The sequence below is a fragment of the Dermacentor variabilis genome, chromosome 1 (genome assembly GCF_050947875.1).
Source record: "Dermacentor variabilis isolate Ectoservices chromosome 1, ASM5094787v1, whole genome shotgun sequence".
Classification (NCBI taxonomy): Eukaryota; Metazoa; Arthropoda; class Arachnida; order Ixodida; family Ixodidae; genus Dermacentor; species Dermacentor variabilis.
Window position 1 is genome coordinate 275773959 of NC_134568.1, and position 18407 is coordinate 275792365.

The 18407-nt window shown below is 41.9% G+C and overlaps 1 protein-coding gene and 1 long non-coding RNA gene across 4 annotated transcripts; one reads left to right on the plus strand and one right to left on the minus strand.

Moving 5' to 3' along the window:
• Positions 1 to 675: 675 nt before the first annotated feature.
• On the minus strand, positions 676 to 15608 carry LOC142564971 (uncharacterized). The gene is made up of 3 exons (XR_012824722.1): positions 15525 to 15608; positions 1350 to 1393; positions 676 to 882 (listed from the first exon to the last, which is right to left on the minus strand). It is a non-coding gene; the product is annotated as an uncharacterized LOC142564971 (long non-coding RNA).
• A 213-nt stretch (positions 15609 to 15821) lies between these two features.
• On the plus strand, positions 15822 to 17220 carry LOC142564978 (retinitis pigmentosa 9 protein-like). Of its 3 annotated transcripts, none has more exons than XM_075676209.1 (5): positions 15823 to 16118; positions 16169 to 16329; positions 16396 to 16487; positions 16561 to 16622; positions 16953 to 17220. In XM_075676209.1, the coding sequence occupies exons 1-5, from the start codon at positions 15958 to 15960 to the stop codon at positions 17134 to 17136; spliced, it is 660 nt and encodes a 219-aa protein (XP_075532324.1). In that variant the 5' UTR covers positions 15823 to 15957; the 3' UTR covers positions 17137 to 17220. The 3 variants fall into 3 exon arrangements, with proteins under 3 accessions (XP_075532336.1, XP_075532324.1, XP_075532331.1); XM_075676216.1 differs by having other exon boundaries at positions 15824 to 16076; XM_075676221.1 differs by lacking the exon at positions 16561 to 16622 and having other exon boundaries at positions 15822 to 16118; positions 16169 to 16319.
• Positions 17221 to 18407: the final 1187 nt, after the last annotated feature.

Consider the following 18407-nt stretch of genomic DNA (forward strand, 5'->3'; position numbering starts at 1 on the left):
AAAAAAACTCCTGTTTAGAGCACAGCTATTATAGGTATGTCTACTCCCACCTCGGCCATCATGTATAAACTTCACACTTGTGTAGAGCCTATGAATTTGAGCAGAAGCCTCCAGTCATTCTCCAACGGTGGTGATTCCCTTGGTTGCTGGCAGAGTTGGTGCTACTGGCTTCGTGGCACCTGTGGCAAGTACACTGTGCCATTACTTGCAAGCATGGAGTTCCCTTGCATTTCTAGAGGCAAAAGTGGTGCCAGCTGTTGTATGCATGAGAATTTCAGGCAGTGAAAGTCTGTGAAGGTTTAATCAGATTGGCATTCTTCTGAGAGAGCCAGGACACCTTGTAGAAATATCTGGTGGCCAGTATTATTCTCTCTGTCACAGTGGACTAAAAACAATTATTAAAAAACAATTTAAGGTGCTGTCCTTCCTCTGCCATTGTGCAAGACCTTTTATAATGGAACATAAGCACTTCCACTAGTGCATGGCTGTGTTGAATGTGAAGAGTACCAGGAGGTCAAGAAAATCGAAGAAAACACAAGGTTTGCAATCACTTTTCATCGGTTTCGCTCAGTAGATTGCTGTCTTCGTTTTTACACATTAAGTAAGCATTAATGCTATGTTAATACATATAGCATTAATGCTAGATGTATTACTAAAGAACCCGTATCGTTTATGAATGTGTAATACCCAGACAGCTTTATTTGTGCATCAATCATGCAGCCATGGTCATGCTTTAGGCCAAGCCATGTTCAAGACAAGTCAAACATTACAGTTGCCAGCATTCCTGTTGAGTCACAACAATAAACTTGTACAAATGATGGCACTGGATTACCCTCAGGGTAGCATTCTTAGAAATTATATGGGTCCAAGGTTCCACAGGAGCTGGAAAAGAAATGTGTGGACACGTGTAAGAAGTGGGAAAACTTCACAGCTCGAAGTAGTGGGTACTCTACACGTGACAAAAAAATTGATTCTTGCCGCTATACCGTAGAATGGGCATCACAACAGCCTTTTGAAACTGGGCCTTGCTGCACTGCTTGCCTTGAGTAGCATTCAATTCAGTTCCAACTTCTTTTGCTTTGCCTTTGCCATGTTTGTCTACCCCACCTACCTTTATTTTACAAATATGCAAGCACTCTCTCTTTGGCCACTGCTTTCATTACATTCAACAGACATCTAAAGACCATTTCCAATTACATGCTTGCATGAAAGTCACAAACGGTAACATCAAACTTGATTAATGTGATTTCAGTATTTTATTTTGTCAATTGCAGCAGAACTACAGACAATATTGGCTTGTCATCTTGGCAACAGTCTTGGCACTACAGATCTCCAAATTATGTTCTCACCATGAAAGAGTTCAATCGTGGTCTTTGTCAGCTTGTTGAGGTCACTGCAGACACAGAATCAGCTTGCTTTCAACAAACTCAGAATCTCATTCTTGCCACTGCACCCTGTCATCACCACCACTGGATATGGTGCGACAGTCACCAGCGTTCATCATGTGGTTTGCACAATGTGCTGTGCATCATAAGGCGTTAGCTCTTGGGGCATTATACATTTACCATCCTGATAGTGCAACTGGTTGAGCAAGTTATTTAATTGAGGGGGCCCAGGTTTAATTCCTATTGATCTACCACATTTATTATTTGTCATTTACCACATAAATGACATGATTCCAATTACACATACTATATACTCCCGACATACATACAGCCTGTGATACAAGAAGTTGGATCCTCCCCATGAGCTTCCTTATTGTAGAGGTCAGCTTTTACAAAGACCCTTGGTTATGTACATGTATCCAAACTTCTTGAAAACTGCACCAAGGTTCACTCGCACAGGTATGCTTGTTTTTGCCTGTAAAAGGAAAAACCCTTCGAGGACATGACTGCCACTAAAAAGCACATGTACAGAAGCCGAGACAACACACTGACTGTAATGATGTGTTCAAAAACAATGACAAGTAAAAGTAGCATTTTTTTAAATGTGCTTCCTGTGTCATCAGTGTTTTTGAATCTTTGTTCCTGTGTATCCTTTTAGCAGCAATAATGTCCTTCAGCAGGTGCCAACTAGGCAAGCAGAAGGCTTTTTAGAAATACAATTTTTATGATGGCTCTGAATCAGGTTGACATGTTTCTCCCCAAAGTCCTGTAGGAGCTAAGCACATGTGCTGGAATGAAGATGACCACTGGTATATGGAAAAGTGCTTGTTGCACAACTATTGGCAAGTACGAATACCGACAGGTGGCTGTAGTTCTTGCTTGAAAGGTGGTGTACACACGACTGAGAGTGAGCCTCCACTTTTCTTGCTTCATCTCATGTGAGGGTTTAATGTGGACATTCTATTTAACTCATCACTGGTGCCAGCTATCTTCAAAGTTGTGGTCTGCTAGGTGCTACCATGCATAGTGAGTGAGAGGGACGTACAAAGAGAGAACTGCACTTCCATAAATAGCATTGACAGAGTAGTACGAAGAGGTAGTATCAGCCAAGATTGTTCTTATCACCAACCTTAGCTAAAGCAGTTTCAATATTTAAAAATGTAAGGTAGGTGAAGCAGAAGAAAGGCATGAAAAGAGAATAGGAGCAGAATAAGCATATCCAAGGACTTATATGTATATCTACATTAATATATGGTGTATCCTTGGCCTATCCATTAATGTAGCTAAGTCATAGTCGAGGATTAAATTATCATTATAAACATGGCAGCCCTGCCATTCTGACATATCCTAGTTTTGTTACAAGTTTGGTGCAGTCAAAAGAATCTTAACATTGTACATTGGAGCCACTTTGTTAAGTTGAGGACTTTGCGCTTGGGTGTCACAGAAACTTGCACAAATGGCAACAGGCCCAGCATTGCAAGTTGCCTTCATGATGGGTAGACTGCAGTCGATTTTCTCAGATGAGCACTGATCTTTTTTTTTCAATTGCACAGGAACACAGTCTTTTACTACTGGTGGTCAAATGGGATGCAAGACCAAACCCGACCAGCATGAGTGACCAGAGCATAAGGTCAAATGGAGTGTATTATATTCTATAATCGTATAATGGAACTCGATCAAACAAACAGCCAGCACCAACAACAAATATTAGAGCTTGTGACGCAAACAGTCCTTTAGCATTCTTGGAGGTATTCTTTGGAAACAATATGACTGAATATTTATAACTGGTTTTCATCTGCAAACATTAAGGACTGGTTTAGCTTTTAAGCATTATACAGCTTCTTTGCGACTATCCAATCCTTAAATCAATGGATCATCAGTCAAATAAATTGTGAGTAGAAATGTGCTCAGGGCAGTGTAATGTAAGGGGATGTGGTGGAGGGATTGGTAAGAAGTGAGTGGAGGAATATGGTTCAGGGAGGGGGTATGGAGTTAAGGAAGAATCACTCGCCTCCAGTTGCGCACAACAGCACATATGTAAATAATCTGCTTACATAGCCATCTGTGCTATCCCTAAAGATGTGCTGGTGACTGGCTGTGTTCTCTACAAAATTACGCTATGAAGCAATAAATGGTACCTAAATATCCTCAATGCAACAAATATACTACGTCAAGTGCATAATTACTTCATCAAAGGAAACCTTTTTTTTGTCTTCATCGGGTTCCAGGCATGTCTGTCCAGTTGCGTTCTCGCTGACTAAAGTGAACAGTGTTTTTCATTTAACCAGGCTGATCTTGCAGATGGTGTAATGAAAACTTGGTCAGTTCCTTGTAAAATAATTGTAAGGAACTTGGTGAGGGGGAGGAGTGGCGAGGAAAAGTTGCATGCTTTTGCCACAATAATAATAAGTTTATTTTGGTTTAATGGGTACGAACTAAGGAAGGAAGGCAAAAGGTGGTACACCACCCTTCTTGTAGAAAAATAAATTAAGTAAGAACATGGCAAATGGACATTTCACAGCAACAACTCATGCTGCAACTTCAAAATACAGTTGACCACAATGTAGCATACAAAACCAATGCAAAGAAACTCAATGGAATTCCAGCAGATTTCAAAGAAGTCTTTCAGAATCATTATTGATGGTTTCTACTGGAATTTTTTTAAGTATGCACGCAACCAGAATCTTTGGTGACGATCATGAATACTTACTTGTATTTACCTTCAAGGCATAATGAAGGCCGGTATAAGGTTTAGGTCTCAGTGAAATTGATCAATTCATTGGGTTTACAGCCCTGAAGCTGCATGGTGGGCCATGAAGGGCACCGTAGTGGAATTCATTTTGATCACCTGTGTTCTTTGACGTGTGCCTAAATATAAGTACATGAGCGTTTTTGCATTTTTCCCTCACCAAATGCAGTCACCATGGCTGGGAATCGAACCTACAACCTCGAGTGCAGCAGAAGGACACCACAGCCATTGAGCCACTGTGGCGGATAGATGACAGAGAAAGTAAACAGAGTGGAGAGATGGAGTGCTTTGGCTTTTTAAAGAATAAGCTCCAAAGCTGGGACAGTACTCTATAGCCTTCAAGTATAACATTAGACTCCTTGTGGGCTACCACTCTGGGAAGAGGCTGACCCAATGCTGACCCATTGCCGACTCCACATTACTTAACTCCTCACTCATAGCCCTCACTATACTAGGACTGCCTAGGAGCATGCAGCACAATGTCTAACGACAAATGCCACTTACAGTGGGTGTTTTGCTACAAAATATGAGAGATTTTATTAGAGATTGTTGCGTTTGGAGGCGATCCCACCGCTCGCAACCAGTTTGTTGCGTACTCCAGGGTAGCGTACTGTACTGCTGCCGAGAAGTAGCGACGCCTGCCTATCGAAGCTCGACCGACATTACTTATTGGGTAGCGTGGCGTTGTCGGCAGGCTGCAGGCATCCGGTAGACCATGGTGACCGAGCAAGGGCGAGACGATTTGCTAGTGCGAAACTTGCACTGTTTATTCAAAGGTAGTTGAAAGAAAATAAGAAGAGCATGAAGTATGAAGTATCTCACAAGTACATTTCGGAGCCCCTTAAATAGGCTCTCTGCAAGTGTGGGTGGGATCTTGCTTCCGTCGATGACACGTGACAGGCATAGAGAGAGGGCCCCTCCTCCTGCATTACCGAGCACGGGAAGGAGAAGTCGATCCTCTTTTCGACGAATCCAGGGAGGTGGTCGGGTGAATGACCTCTTCGGCGCCATGGGATCCAGCCAAAAAGAAGGTAGGGGGATGACGTATCGCCCGTGGTGTCCGACCAAGTAGAGGGTAGGGGGATGACGTATCGCCCTTGGCGTCCAACCAATTAGAAGGTAGGGGGATGACGTATCGCCCTTGGCGTCCGACCATACCTAACAAGATGCATGATTTATGAACAATCGGCCAATGACTGGCATCTACGAGCTGTCATTCTGGCTATGGTGTTGCTTACAGCAGAAAAAGAGAGGGGGCCTCAAAAGCCACAGCAGGGAGTGAGCAATCCTTTATGTGATCTTGTAGGCTCCCTGCTTCATGCATCAAGATTATATTTGGCTTGCATGTTCATGGTAGCATTGTTTACTGATTTGCGAACATTTTCTTATCACACCCAAAAAGTGTTGCAGTACCCTTTTGAATATCTTGTACAATAACAAAAGCAAGCTAATAGGCCTTTAATTCTTCAATTCTTTAACGCCTCCCTTTTTATGGATTGATGTAATGTTGGCATTCTTTGAGGTCTCTGGTACACATGATGGCTTGAGGTATTGCATATAAAGGGCTGCAAGCTTTTCGAGTACAATATCCACTCTAACTTTTATCCAATTGACTGTTATTCCATATTTCCTTGCCACTTTTCCCTTGGACATATGTATCGCTGTGGAACCCTTCTAACCTCATCACTATATAATTACACATGGAACTTCTGCAGCCTGTTGGTCATTATATACATCCAATAGTAGTTATCTGGCATGCACTAGATACTGTAAAGTTCAATACAGAATTCCTCTGTTGCCTTTACTACATCATCGAAGTTGCTGATGACATTGCCATGCTTATCTTTCACTGCACACATCTTGTTCTCTTCAACATCTAGTTTCCTTCTTACTGATTTTATGCTGCCCCCATTCTTTTCGTGCTTCTTCAATCTTTTGGCTGTTATAATTTCAGATGTCACTTACTTTCTTTTTGTTTTTTAGCTTTGAAAATTCAGCAAGTTTGATCCAATCTCTGGAGTTACGTGCTTTCATGTCCTGTCATTTCTTTAATAAGTCCTTCGTAACTTGCTAGAGCTTGCCTGTTTGCTGTCTTGGTGCTTTACTTCCAACTTCGATTACAGCCTCTGACATGATTTTATTAGAGGTTTTATTCATTATTTATATTCTATGTTTGTTCATCCTTTTGTTCCAAAGCCTCATATATTTGTGAGCACTAGCTTGAATTCAACCATTTTTCCTCTGACTGCTTCAGGTTGGCCTGTTCCTTCTCGACTAATTTTGCTGTCTCTTCAAATTCAGAGCAATCCTGGACCTCAATACCTGTGATCACTGCCCTTTACCTTATCTAATACTTCTACATCCTGCACAATGCTAGAGTCAGCGCAGAGTATGAATTATACATGTATTTCATTTCTTGCTTTCCCGTTTGGGCTTTTCCAGGTTCACTTACTATTATTGTGCACGCTTATAGAAGAAGGTACTCATTATTCGCAATTGATTCCTTTCCATGAACTCTACCAGCATATCTCCTGTGCTATTCCTAGAGCCGATGCCCTAACTGCCAATTGCCTGTCCCCCAACCTGCCTTTACCCACGACTTTTTACCAAGACTCGATTACCACGACTAGATTTACCAAGTTTTCATCTTTCTCATTGCTAATTCGAAGTCCTGATCAGAACAGTTCCACTTTATAACTGGATGTAGTTGGAGTGTATAGCTTGTACTACTTTTAATTTATATCTCCTATTTAGCTTTATTACATTACTGCAGTTTGATTCAAACTGACAGCTACAAGTTCCACGGTTTTATTCCTATAGCACATGTTCAGCTCTTCTCAGCTCAACTATTCTCAGCAGAAAAAGGTGTGACATTTTAAATTGTACGTTGAAGGAAGAAATTTCAAATTATATACGGAACTCCAAGCCTAACCTACCTCCTCAAAATGGAGGAAGGAAAGAACTTCCTCCATGCTCCACAACTAGTTGAAATCCAGAGGCAAGCATGTGCACTGGATAAACAAACTAAAGTAGTGTGATTTCGTGGTTATAAATGGCTTGATAAATGCAGATTCGTTTTCCTGATTGACGGTTACTTCTGCACGAAGTGTTTAAAACAAAAGTATGGAAAGGGCACGAAAGTCTAGTTTGACAATGGAAGGTTTGTTGTGCCACAGGACTTTGTTCTAAAGCAGGCTGTTGAAACGAAATTTGTTTTCCATTTGTTTTTTTGTTTTTTTGTTCTGGTTTACAATAAAAGGTTCAGTTTTGGTTTAACTACAGAGCGAAAAAAATAATGGTTCAAACCAATTTATGATTGTGTAGATACGAAGAATAATGAAAGGAACAGTGAACAAGTTTATTCCATATAAAAAATTAACTATAAGCACTGTAAAAACGTGACACACATAACAGCTGCCACAGTGACCTCACATTCCTGCGCTAAAAAAGAGTGCCAAACGGCAAGCACTGGTGATTACCGATCAGGATGTGGAGCATCTGAAGCAGTATAGTAACTCTATGAGCTGAAGAGAGTTGGTCCTTTGCCATTTTGCAGTTTTCTTTGTAGATGATGTATGTGTGCCGATTACAATTAATTTTGTACAGTGGAACCTTGATAAACGGAAGTCGCTTAAGAAGAAGCTTTAGCTCGGGCCCAACTCCGACACGGCCTATTCAAATACATGTAAAACGCTAGAATATTTTTCCGAGATAACCCCTGGACTGATTTTAATAAAATTTGTTGCATTTGAGAGAGAAAGGCAAATTCTAGTGACTGTTGAAAGCGGAATTTAGATTTAAGGCCTGAGTTTGTTACAAAAATTTTCAAAAATTCGAAAGTTTGAAAAAAAAATAGAAGCACAAAGTTTACAAATTCATAGCTCTGCATCAAGAACAGATATTGAGGTTCTGAAAACAGCATCTATCAGGTCATTCAAAGCGGACAAATTTGGCTTGTCATTTTACATCTTACGTGAATTTGTTACGTTGTTTACAATGGTTCTGCAAAAGCTGTATTTCCATGTTACTAAATTTTTTGAGACTTATGTGCAACATATAAATTTTGTCTGCTTTAGATGTACTATTAGGTGCAATTCACAGAATTGTATTATAATTTTTCGTTGCTGAGTTACGGAGTTGTAAACTTGATAGTTTCGTTTTTTGAAAATTTTCGATTTTTGCCAATTTTTAATAAAACATTGACAACCTAAATAGAAAATTCGAAACCAAGAGTCACTGGATTTTAAGTTTTTCTTTTATATGCAACAAACCTCGTCAAATTTGGTGCAGTGGTTGCCGAGAAAAACGAATTCTCATTTTAGATGTATTTAAATAGGAGTACCCGGGCTAAAGTTTACTCTTAAACGGAACTGCAACTTAAACGAAACACCATCCCCATGGTTGGTTGGTTTTATATTCATGCAGTGCTATCTGCAACGTCTCTAAGTAAGTGGAACTCTTGTAAAACAGAACCAATTTCCGTGGTCCCTTAACGTTCCGTTTAAAGAGAGTCTACTATATTTCGTAGCCACAAAGTGCACTAAAGCATGCATTAAGAAAATGTTCTATGTATTTCCTTACTTCATAGCAGCTTAGACTTGTGCTATAGTCTAAGCACCTCAAAGAAATTTTTGTTGCACCCAATCGACTGTTCTTGCCTGGTGCAGCACATTTCGCAAAGTTGTTGACAGACAATTAATTTTCTTCATCAAAGTGGATATGTGAGTTTCCCTAAGCAACACAAAGGCGCATAGTCCATCCCTACAGCACCTCTCCTGATTCACAGATTCTACCATGACCTTTTGTGCCACTACACCAACTTAGTTATCAGCTGTGGAGAGCTAGACATCAGAATTCACATGGATAGGCGCTAAAACAGAGAGGTGGCTAGCTACAGGCATAGGCACTGGAGTGACAGTGCATGGCTTTGTCCGAGCTTTCTTTTGAAATATCGAGAGCTAAGGTAGAGAGAGAACCAAGTGGATAACATACGCTCTCTTCCTATGCGTCCCTTGGGAATCCCAGTGGCATTGTACCCATGCACTATAAGTGTTAGCACCCGCTATGCCGCAGTCATCACAAACCATTGCTGCAGCATGCAGTGAGCATTTACGTTAACCCAACAAAATAAATGGTAAAGGAAATTTATGTGAACACTTAAAAAAAAACTCAGTGCCCTTCCACTCTGTGAAGAAGGATGACCAGTGAAGCTGTGTATGTGAGCCCCTTAATGGCGAACTGCACCTCCACCGCGGGTCGGCCCGGCATTGCACTATCTTTGGGATCGGCTCACGTATGGGGAGTGTTTAATGTCTGCTTCAATTCCGCCGTGGTGTCGGCCCGGCATTGCACTATGTTTGGGATCAACTCATATATGGGGAGTGCTTAACGCCTGCTTCACTTCCGCTGCGGGTCGGCCCAGCGTTGCACTATCTTTGGAATTTTTTTCTGCACGCGGACACGATAGTGGGGAAGTAGCCCCCTAACAGCTTCATTGTAAAAATGTGAATTGGTTATATGATTCAGTATCTTTTCTGTTGCAGCTGGTTGTATTTACATATCAGTGCGAAAAAAAGATGACCACATAGCTAGAAGCATCTTTTATCAGCGATTACATAGGTTTCCCGCTGTCATTGTAGCCTTTGATGGCAGGCTTGCACACCATTACAGGAAAAAAGTAACCAATTATGATTACACTTAAATCGTTCAAAAATGTAATTTATTACAGTGACCAATTAATGCTCCATGAAAGCAACTGAGTAATTACTAAATAGTAATCAGTTACTTTTCCAATATTTTTCTGCCAGCTGTTATTGGCACTGCACAAATACAGTAAATAAAAACAGCTGCCCTGGCTTTTTAGTGTGTCCTTAGCAGCCCTTCACATATTTATCTTCACTAATAATTGCTTTTCAAAATTTTCGTTGGTCACCTTTTTTTTTTCTAATTATCTTGTGAGGACGTCAACAGCGACATTGAAAAGTCGCTCTCTGTGCATGTTGAGGGGAAAGGCGGTGTTGTAACCTACAAACACCAGATGGCAAAATTAGCAAATAAAGGTCAGGAACTATCCCATGACAATGAAATAAGCAAAGTCTGAACTAGCTAAACATGAACACTCTGACGTGGTGCCACTCGTGCCAAATAGATATGCGAAACCATTGCCAGATGCAGAATGCGGTGCAACAATACAAGCCCCATGACCTGTCATTAAGATGAGGAAACAAATACTGAGTGCCCGGTTTGCCTGTCTAAGCATGTAAATCCCCAAGGCTGCTGCCTGGAGTGATCGCGGGTGTTCTACTATAGTTCCAACTACATCGAAGTGCTCAAAGCTGTATCACCCATCACAGTTTGTCTCGTCTATAAAATAACTGGTTAATGTCATTGGCTATTGAAGTGCAGTAGCCCCCCATACCGAGTAAACAAAGTAATTGATCAGCTACATAACTACCAAAAAATGTAATTGATGACAATTAATTACATGTAATTCATTAAGTAAAAGCATGTTTGATGGTGACCAATTTTAAACACACCCAAGTATTTTTAATGAACCTGTGCCACCGATCAACGAACCACACTGAAATCTTCAGAATGCTGCTGTCACTCCTAAAATGACATTAAAGCTTTTCATTTGTTCTTTTCAGTTTCTTCAGTTGCAGTTTGTGCAAAAGCAATGTTTCCTTCTTAACAGAGCAATGAATTGGGCTAGTTTGTGTACATCCACTGTTCTTGTGCTTGTGCAGCACACACTAATGGGGACAACAGGAACCCCGACTAAGGAAAATACACCGACACCAAATAAACGTAAACTACAACCCTTAGACCAGACCACATATTTAACTGAAAACAATGATGCATTGCAGCTGCGTGAGCAAGCTGGGAATAAAGTCAACAAATCCACTCAATCGTGTCCTCACACTTATTTCTCCCTATATTATTCTTCACTATTTACATATAAATGCATCACATGCATATGTAATTTCAGCATCCCTAAGCATGACTGAAGGTGGCCTCAAACCAATTGTCTTCTTATTCTTTCTCTAAAGCTTCTCAAATTTCTCTTGTGAATTTTTCTTTTTCTTTAGCGACAACTGTTGTCTTGCCAAAGTTGGCATACATTGCACATCCTACAATGTATGGCCAGATTGTTGGACTTGGCTATTTGCTGGCTTGCATATCGATGTTTTCTGAGCCTGTCATTGAGACAATGTCGCGTCTGGCTCACATATACCTTGCCGCATGAAAATGGGAATGGCCAGAAAAATAGGGGAAAAAGAATAATGAATGAACTGAGAGACCGGTAATCCTGCCTTACATACACAACCTGTCGCATTGCCTAAAAAGGGTAGCTGAGAGGCATGACGTCCCAGTGCTCTCCTTTGGGCCATAAAAGTAAATTCTGATAAGGAGCTTACACAAGGAACATGTGGCATGGAACATGTGGCATGGAACATGTGGTGTGTAACATGTGGTGTGAAACATGCAGTGTGAAAAATGTGCGAAAGTTTGTCGATTGTGTATGAAATGTGATCTACAAGATCCTGCTTTCATGTGGCAAGGTATACGTAAACTCGTGCCAAATGCACGTGCCAGCACAAGGAACATCTTCATTGTATGTTTTACACACTAATCCAGATGACAAATAACAGTTCCTCAGATACTAATACGGGAAAGATGTGGTGAGGTGATGTTCACCAACTATTGCCATTTGACGCAGAGGGCAAGCAATGATGCATTATAAGCAGGTTAACAACTATTCGAATTCTTTCAGACTTATGACAACAAATTTTTGCTAGTGGTAATGATAGTGGTAAGCTCCCAGTCAGGATCTGGTAATGCCTGTCGTATGCACTCCAACCTTTTTAGTCTTCTGTACATTTCCTTCTCCTCATGAGGGTCCTCTACGAGTAATTGACCTAGATAAACATACCTCGTCACCGAATCTAGAGGCTGACTGGCGATCCCGAACTGTTGTTCCATTGCCAGAATATTGGTCATTATCTTTGTCTTGTGCATATTAATCTTCAACCTTACTCTTACACTTTCTCTGTTAAGGTCCTCGATCATTTGTTGTAATTCGTCCTGTGTTGCTGAATAAGACAATGTCATCTGCAAACTGAAGGTTGCAGAGATATTTGCCGTTGATCTTCACTCCCAAGCCTTCCCAGTTTAATAGCTTGAATACTTCTTCCAAGCATGCAGTGAATAGCATTAGAGAGATTGTGTCTCCTTGCCTGACCCCTTTCTTTATAGGTGTCTTTCTACTTTTCTTGTGAAGAACCAAGGTAGCTGTGGAATCTTTGTAGATCTTTCCCAAGATATTCATGTATGCCTCCTATACTCCTTGATTACGTAATGCCTCTATGACTGCTGGTATCTCTACTGAATCAAATGCTTTTTCATAATCTATGAAAGCCATATAGAGAGGTTGATTGTACTCTGCAGATTTCTCGATTACCTGATTGATGACATGGATGTGATCCATCGTACAGTATCATTTCCTGAAGCCAGCCTGTTCTCTTGGTTGGCTGAAGTCAAGTGTTGCCCTTATTCTATTGGAAATTATCTTGGTGAATATTTTATACAATACTGAAAGTAAACTAATGGGCCTATAATTTTTCAATTCTAACGTCTCCCTTTTTTGTGGATGAGTATAATGTTGGTATTCTTCTAGTTCTCTGGAACCCTTGACGTCGTAAGACATTTTGTATAAAGGGCCACAAACTTTTCAACCGTGATATCTCCTCCATCTCTGATTACATTGACTGTTATTCCATCTTCTCCTGCCACTTTTCCCCAGGTCCATGTTTAGCAATGCCCTTATAACTTCATTGTTAGTTATAGAAGAAGCCTCTGTACCCTGTTCATTACTACTATGAATGAAGGTAGCATGGCTGCTCTGGGTACTGTACAGGTCAGTATAGAACTCTTCTGCTGCATTTACTATATTGTCTAAATTGTTGATGACATTACCCTGCTTATCTTTCAGTGCATACATCTTGGCTTGTCCTATGCCAAGTTTTCTTTGCACTGATTTCATTGTGTCCATTTTTTACAGCTTCCTCAGCCTTTCTCGCATTACAATTTAGAATAGCCCTTACTTCTTCTTTGGTCAATTTTGACAGTTCCGTGAATTCTATCTGATCTCTTGAGTTGTACACTTTCAGGCTTTGTCATTTCTTTATTAGGTCCTTTGTTAATTGGGAGAGCTTACCTACTGGTTGCCTTGGTGTCTTACCTCCTACTTCAGTTGCTGCTTCTGAAGCCAACCTAGTTAGGGTTTTATTCATTACCTCTATGCAAATGAATCTAGCTTATTCTGCACCTGGATGACAATGTCTAATTGAATGGCTCGTGTATACAGAATGATGACCTGCCCTCCCCCCTTCACTGCTGGTGTTGTTCACTTCTCTAGGACCATGCAGTTTTCTTTTCAATGCAATTATCATGGTTTTGCTACTTCAGTCATTTTCAGCTTATCTATCTGCTTATCTAAGCAGCCTATTATGCTGACCCAGTGATCCAAGTTGTTTACCATCTTGGACAACTAGGTACGCACTCGAGATCGCGATGCCATTGTGGTCATTCTGTCATCGTTATTTCAACTTCGTGATCTTACTCCTGTCATGCCATTGCCATCATGCCTTCAACACCGACTCAGTGGCCCAAGTTGTCTAATAGCTTGGGACACTAGATATTTGCTAGTGGTCATGATGCCGCCGTGGTTGTCGCATTGTTATCATTCCAGCTTTGTCGTCCGACTCTCATCATGCCATCATCGTCATACAATGATCATGCATTTGTTGTCACACCGCCGTTGTGATGCCATCGAGGTCATTCCAACGTGGTCACTCTAGTTTCATCATCCCACTGTCCTCATAAAGTTGTTGCAACGCAGTTGTGCTCATTCCATCATCGTCATCTGATTCACATTATGCCGTCATCATTACACCATCGTCATCATTCTGTTGTTTTACTATTCTAGTTATTCAGTAACATCCTATTGTCATCAAGCCATCATCACAATACCGCCTTCATCGTTCTATTGATGTCAATCCTTCTTTGCCATTCTCTCATACTAGGCCTTTGTCATTCAATCGTGATTATGCCACTATTGCCATGTCACCTTGTTATGCCATCATATTCAGACAGTCACTATCACACATTTGTGTCACAGTCGTCTTGCTGTCGTGGTCGTGCCATCGCTGTCAATCCACCTTCGTTATCCAACTCTCGATATGCCATCGTTGTCATACAGGCTTCACAGGCTTCATGATACAGTCGTCTTCACGCCACTGTCGTGATACATTCATCGTCATCCCATTTTCCTCATACCGTTGTCATGCCATCGTCGTCATTGCGTCGCCGTCATACATTTGTTATCATACCGTCGTTATGATGCCGTCACGGTCGATATGTCATCGTTATTCTAAATCAGACATATCCTACTCTTGTCATGCCGTCGCCGCCATGTAATGGTCATCACGCCATCGTCGCCACAGTCATAGTCGTACCATTGCGTTATTCTGTCATTTTAACTCTATAACTACAGTAACGTCATGCTATTGTTGCCAAGCCGTCGTCACCATACTCCCTTCGTCGATCCATCGACATGATTCCTTCATCGTCATTCTATCGTAATGCATGCTGTCGTCATTCAATCGTGATTATGCTGGCACCGTCGTCATTGCGTCGTCGTGCCATCGTCGTGACGCTGTCCTCGTTATGCCATCATCATCCTCTTTTTACGAATTGTCATCTCATTATCGTCATCCCGTCGTCATCATACCACCTTGCCGTTTCATCGACGTCATTCCTTCTTCATTCCATTGTTGTCACTGCGCCGGCGTCATACAGTCATTGTCATGCCGCCATGCTCATGGGCTACATAGGCAAGTGAGTGTCATAACAAAGTGGGCAATGCCAGGGTATGTCGCATAAAGCCAAAACAACGGAAGTCTGAGAGTGACCACTACAGATTTTAAATAAACGTATATTCAGAAATACGGGGTGCCGCTACATTGCTCGAATGCTAATCGCATTACCATGGACAGTCATCGTGAAATGAGTTCTGCCGGAATTTTTTCTGCACATGCTAGTGATGATGTGCTTTGAGAATCCCATCTGATCGAACTTTTCAAGCTCTTAAGATGATCCATCGCCATATATATAGATGCACACCATGTGGTTACCACCTCACCTCTGCCACGCGCTATGTGCGCGTGCGTTTAGCACCTGCGTCGCACAGCCTGCACCTGTTTGGAGTAACTGTACCGACACAGCGGGGACTAAAATGTTCCGCTCAAAAGCATGCTCGAATATAGGTAATACTGGGAGATGTTGATCTCTGCCGAATATATGTAAGTTTTTCAGAAAGCTGATCGTACCGACCATTTGTAGCAATAGGTTGGTTTTAGCACTGTAGCACTCCAACTCTAGTTTCAGATGTTCTGTTCGAACATGGCGCCATATTGAAGTATCTCAAAACAAGACGCCGGCAGCGCCGAGCGTCACAGATAGAATTAATTTAAGAAAATATTTTTTGTTTATACGCTTTCTCAGCCAACATTTATTATAGTTTATTTTCATGCGTCTACTTGTTCTGAAAGTAGGCTAGCATTTTTCAAAACTAAAAGTTGCATTATTATTCGGCTTGGTTTGGCGAACGTGTTGTGGCTCGAGAGTCGAGTCAAGTCTTAATTCTGTGTTGTGGCTGGAGTGTACAGTAGTAGTTGTAACTGGTTAACTTTTGATTTTGCGGCGTCGTTGCAGTTATTTCCCGCGGTTTCGTGGCCTTTTCGTGATGTGTTGCTGATTATAATGTCATCAACCAAGTCCGGTCGTTGTGGTAGCCAGGAAGCTAAGCCAGGACCGACGCTACTTGACAAGGGGCAGAATGTCAGCGAGAAAATTCAGGCTCTGAAACACATCGACACATTGTACTGCTTGTGTTTCACGCTGCTGCTCACGACCTGCTACTGGTAAAGGTTTAAAGCTCGATTAACGGTGTTGTTTTGATTTCTTTTTTTAGCTACAGCCAGGCTCCACCGGGTCTAATTCAGGAGGAAAAGGAGAATCCCGAAGACTGTATTCCTGACTTGCCAGAGAACAAACATGCGCGAGAGTTTCTGTCAAAGGCACCTACGAAGGGTCTGTGGATGCCCCTGGGAAAGGAAGTTAAAGTAATGAAATGTGCGTGATATACTGTAGCACCGCTAGTACATGAGACGTTCAACATCAGACGCTCTTTTCCAATAGGTTGGAGGTGCAAAGCCTACGGACATAGGACAGGAGACAGGGAGTGTCCTATGTTCCTCAGTGGAAACTCTGCAAGCGAGAAGTTTAGATTTGTAAGTGCACTATGAAAGTTGCATTTATTCCGAACTACTTTTAAAGTGCGTCAGAGCGCTACTTCATTCCTAGGTGCATGAAGATCCGATGCACGAGTTCGTGAAAGAAAGCAAAGCGACTGAAAAGCAGGAACGGTAAGTTCGCTCATTGGTGGGGATTAACGATCCGATGCATTACTTGAGGAAATATTTGTTCATCTGCCGTCTTTCATTAGCGCCATGTACTCGTAGGGCATGCGGTTGGTGCTCTTGGATATTGGGGGACAAACGATGGAATGAACGCATTACGGCTACGGTCACTGAAAGATAACGGACGAAATTGTATCGCTGTCAAGCTTTGTCTTGCCTTCTACCTGTCGTTTTATTAAATCGTGCATGACCGATCATATCGACAAGTGTAATATGTTACAGTTAGCTTTTTCGAGTGTGTATATTCGCTTTTCTTTTTTTATTATTTCATGATAGAATTCGCCAGCTGCAGGAACTTCTTGAAGGATCGTCGGATTCTGACAGCAGCTCAAGCTCTTCAAGCAGCAGTAGCTCCCCGGGAGAATCGAGAAAGCGTCGCCGCAAGCACAGCCACTCAAAACACGAGTCCAGAAAAAAGCAGAAGCATCACCGTAAATCTAAGAAGCGTAGAAGAAAGTGAACTCTTCCACTTCCTTTTGTCGCGTTCATAATTGCCTTAGTTATATCGTGCATACCACATTAAATAAATATTTCGTATCATACAGATTTGCGTTGATTGTTGGCAATGATGAGAGCGGGATGAAGACCTCTTCGCATAACTTTCGTCCATAATCTCTTCGCGCGCGCATTTCTGAAGTCCCTGGATAAACTTTCTTCAAAAGCAGTGCGACCAGTGACTTGAGATGTATGAGCTCCTCTGCGATATGTGCAGTCGGCGTCAAAGAATTACGGACCGGTGGATCTGAGGAAGTGTTGAATTTCCGAGCAGTTGGCGAGCATAGCCAACAAGCGTACATCACCGTGTTCGCATAACTAGTACAGTGGGAAAATTGCAACACCAAGCTAAGCGAATATTCAACTTTATCAGAATCCGCAGCGGTGTGTAAACTTCGTCGCCGACCGTGCACTGTCAAACAGCTAAAAGCACACAACTGAAAATTAAAAGAGCATTCTACACCTCAAGTTCCTGTGCCACAAAAATTGCTACCCAATTGTTTTTGCAACAATGAATAAGCCATTCGTTCACCTTAGCGTATGTGTAGTAGCAGGCATGCCATGCATGGGGGAGGTGGGCTGTAGACTGCTCCCAGCATATTACTGCTGGGAGCTCAAAGCATCATAAAATGTGTAGTCCTGCGGCCAACCACCACCTGCTGGCAGCTTACCCTACCCATTAGTGATCCTCGGGGAAAAATTAATAAAAAAGATCTGTCCTTGAGGAGTGAGGCCGAACCTTAAGTTGCTGGTCCATGCGTTATGACAGGTAGTGTGCTGGTCGACTACGGGGGCGCTCTGGGGCCCGAGCCCCCTCCGGAAAACTCCGGAGGGGGCTGAGCCTCCCGCCTCCCCAGACGCACACACCTAAAGCGCCATTGCCGGAGCTTTGTCACCCACATCATTTGAGGCTTCTTTTGACTTTCCTGGACCTTTTCACTTGAAATTTTACTGGGGCTAATAGCTTACTGCATCATTGTTGACGCGGACGTGCACGGATTTTATTTCATACTTTCGCTTCATTTCTGCAAATCCTGACAATGAAAGGACACGCGCATTAGAAGCACTAGCGGCAGCTGCCTAATCCGTATTTTCTCACTTCAACATCGTTTTAAATTTTCACTGTAAACACCATGCACATACACAATATAAATAATTTACACACACCACAAAGTTCATTATGTCTTTGAAAGAAATGGAGGTAGCCAATTAAAAATTATTTCTAAAGGTATGGAT

Coding starts and splice junctions, on each gene's coding strand:
- LOC142564978 (XM_075676209.1), top strand. CDS start 15,958: ATGTCATCAACCAAGTCCGGTCGTTGTGGTAGCCAGGAAGCTAAGCCA. Junction 16,330..16,395: donor GGAAGTTAAAGTAATGAAAT/GTGCGTGATATA, acceptor CTTTTCCAATAG/GTTGGAGGTGCAAAGCCTAC. Junction 16,623..16,952: donor GCGACTGAAAAGCAGGAACG/GTAAGTTCGCTC, acceptor ATTTCATGATAG/AATTCGCCAGCTGCAGGAAC.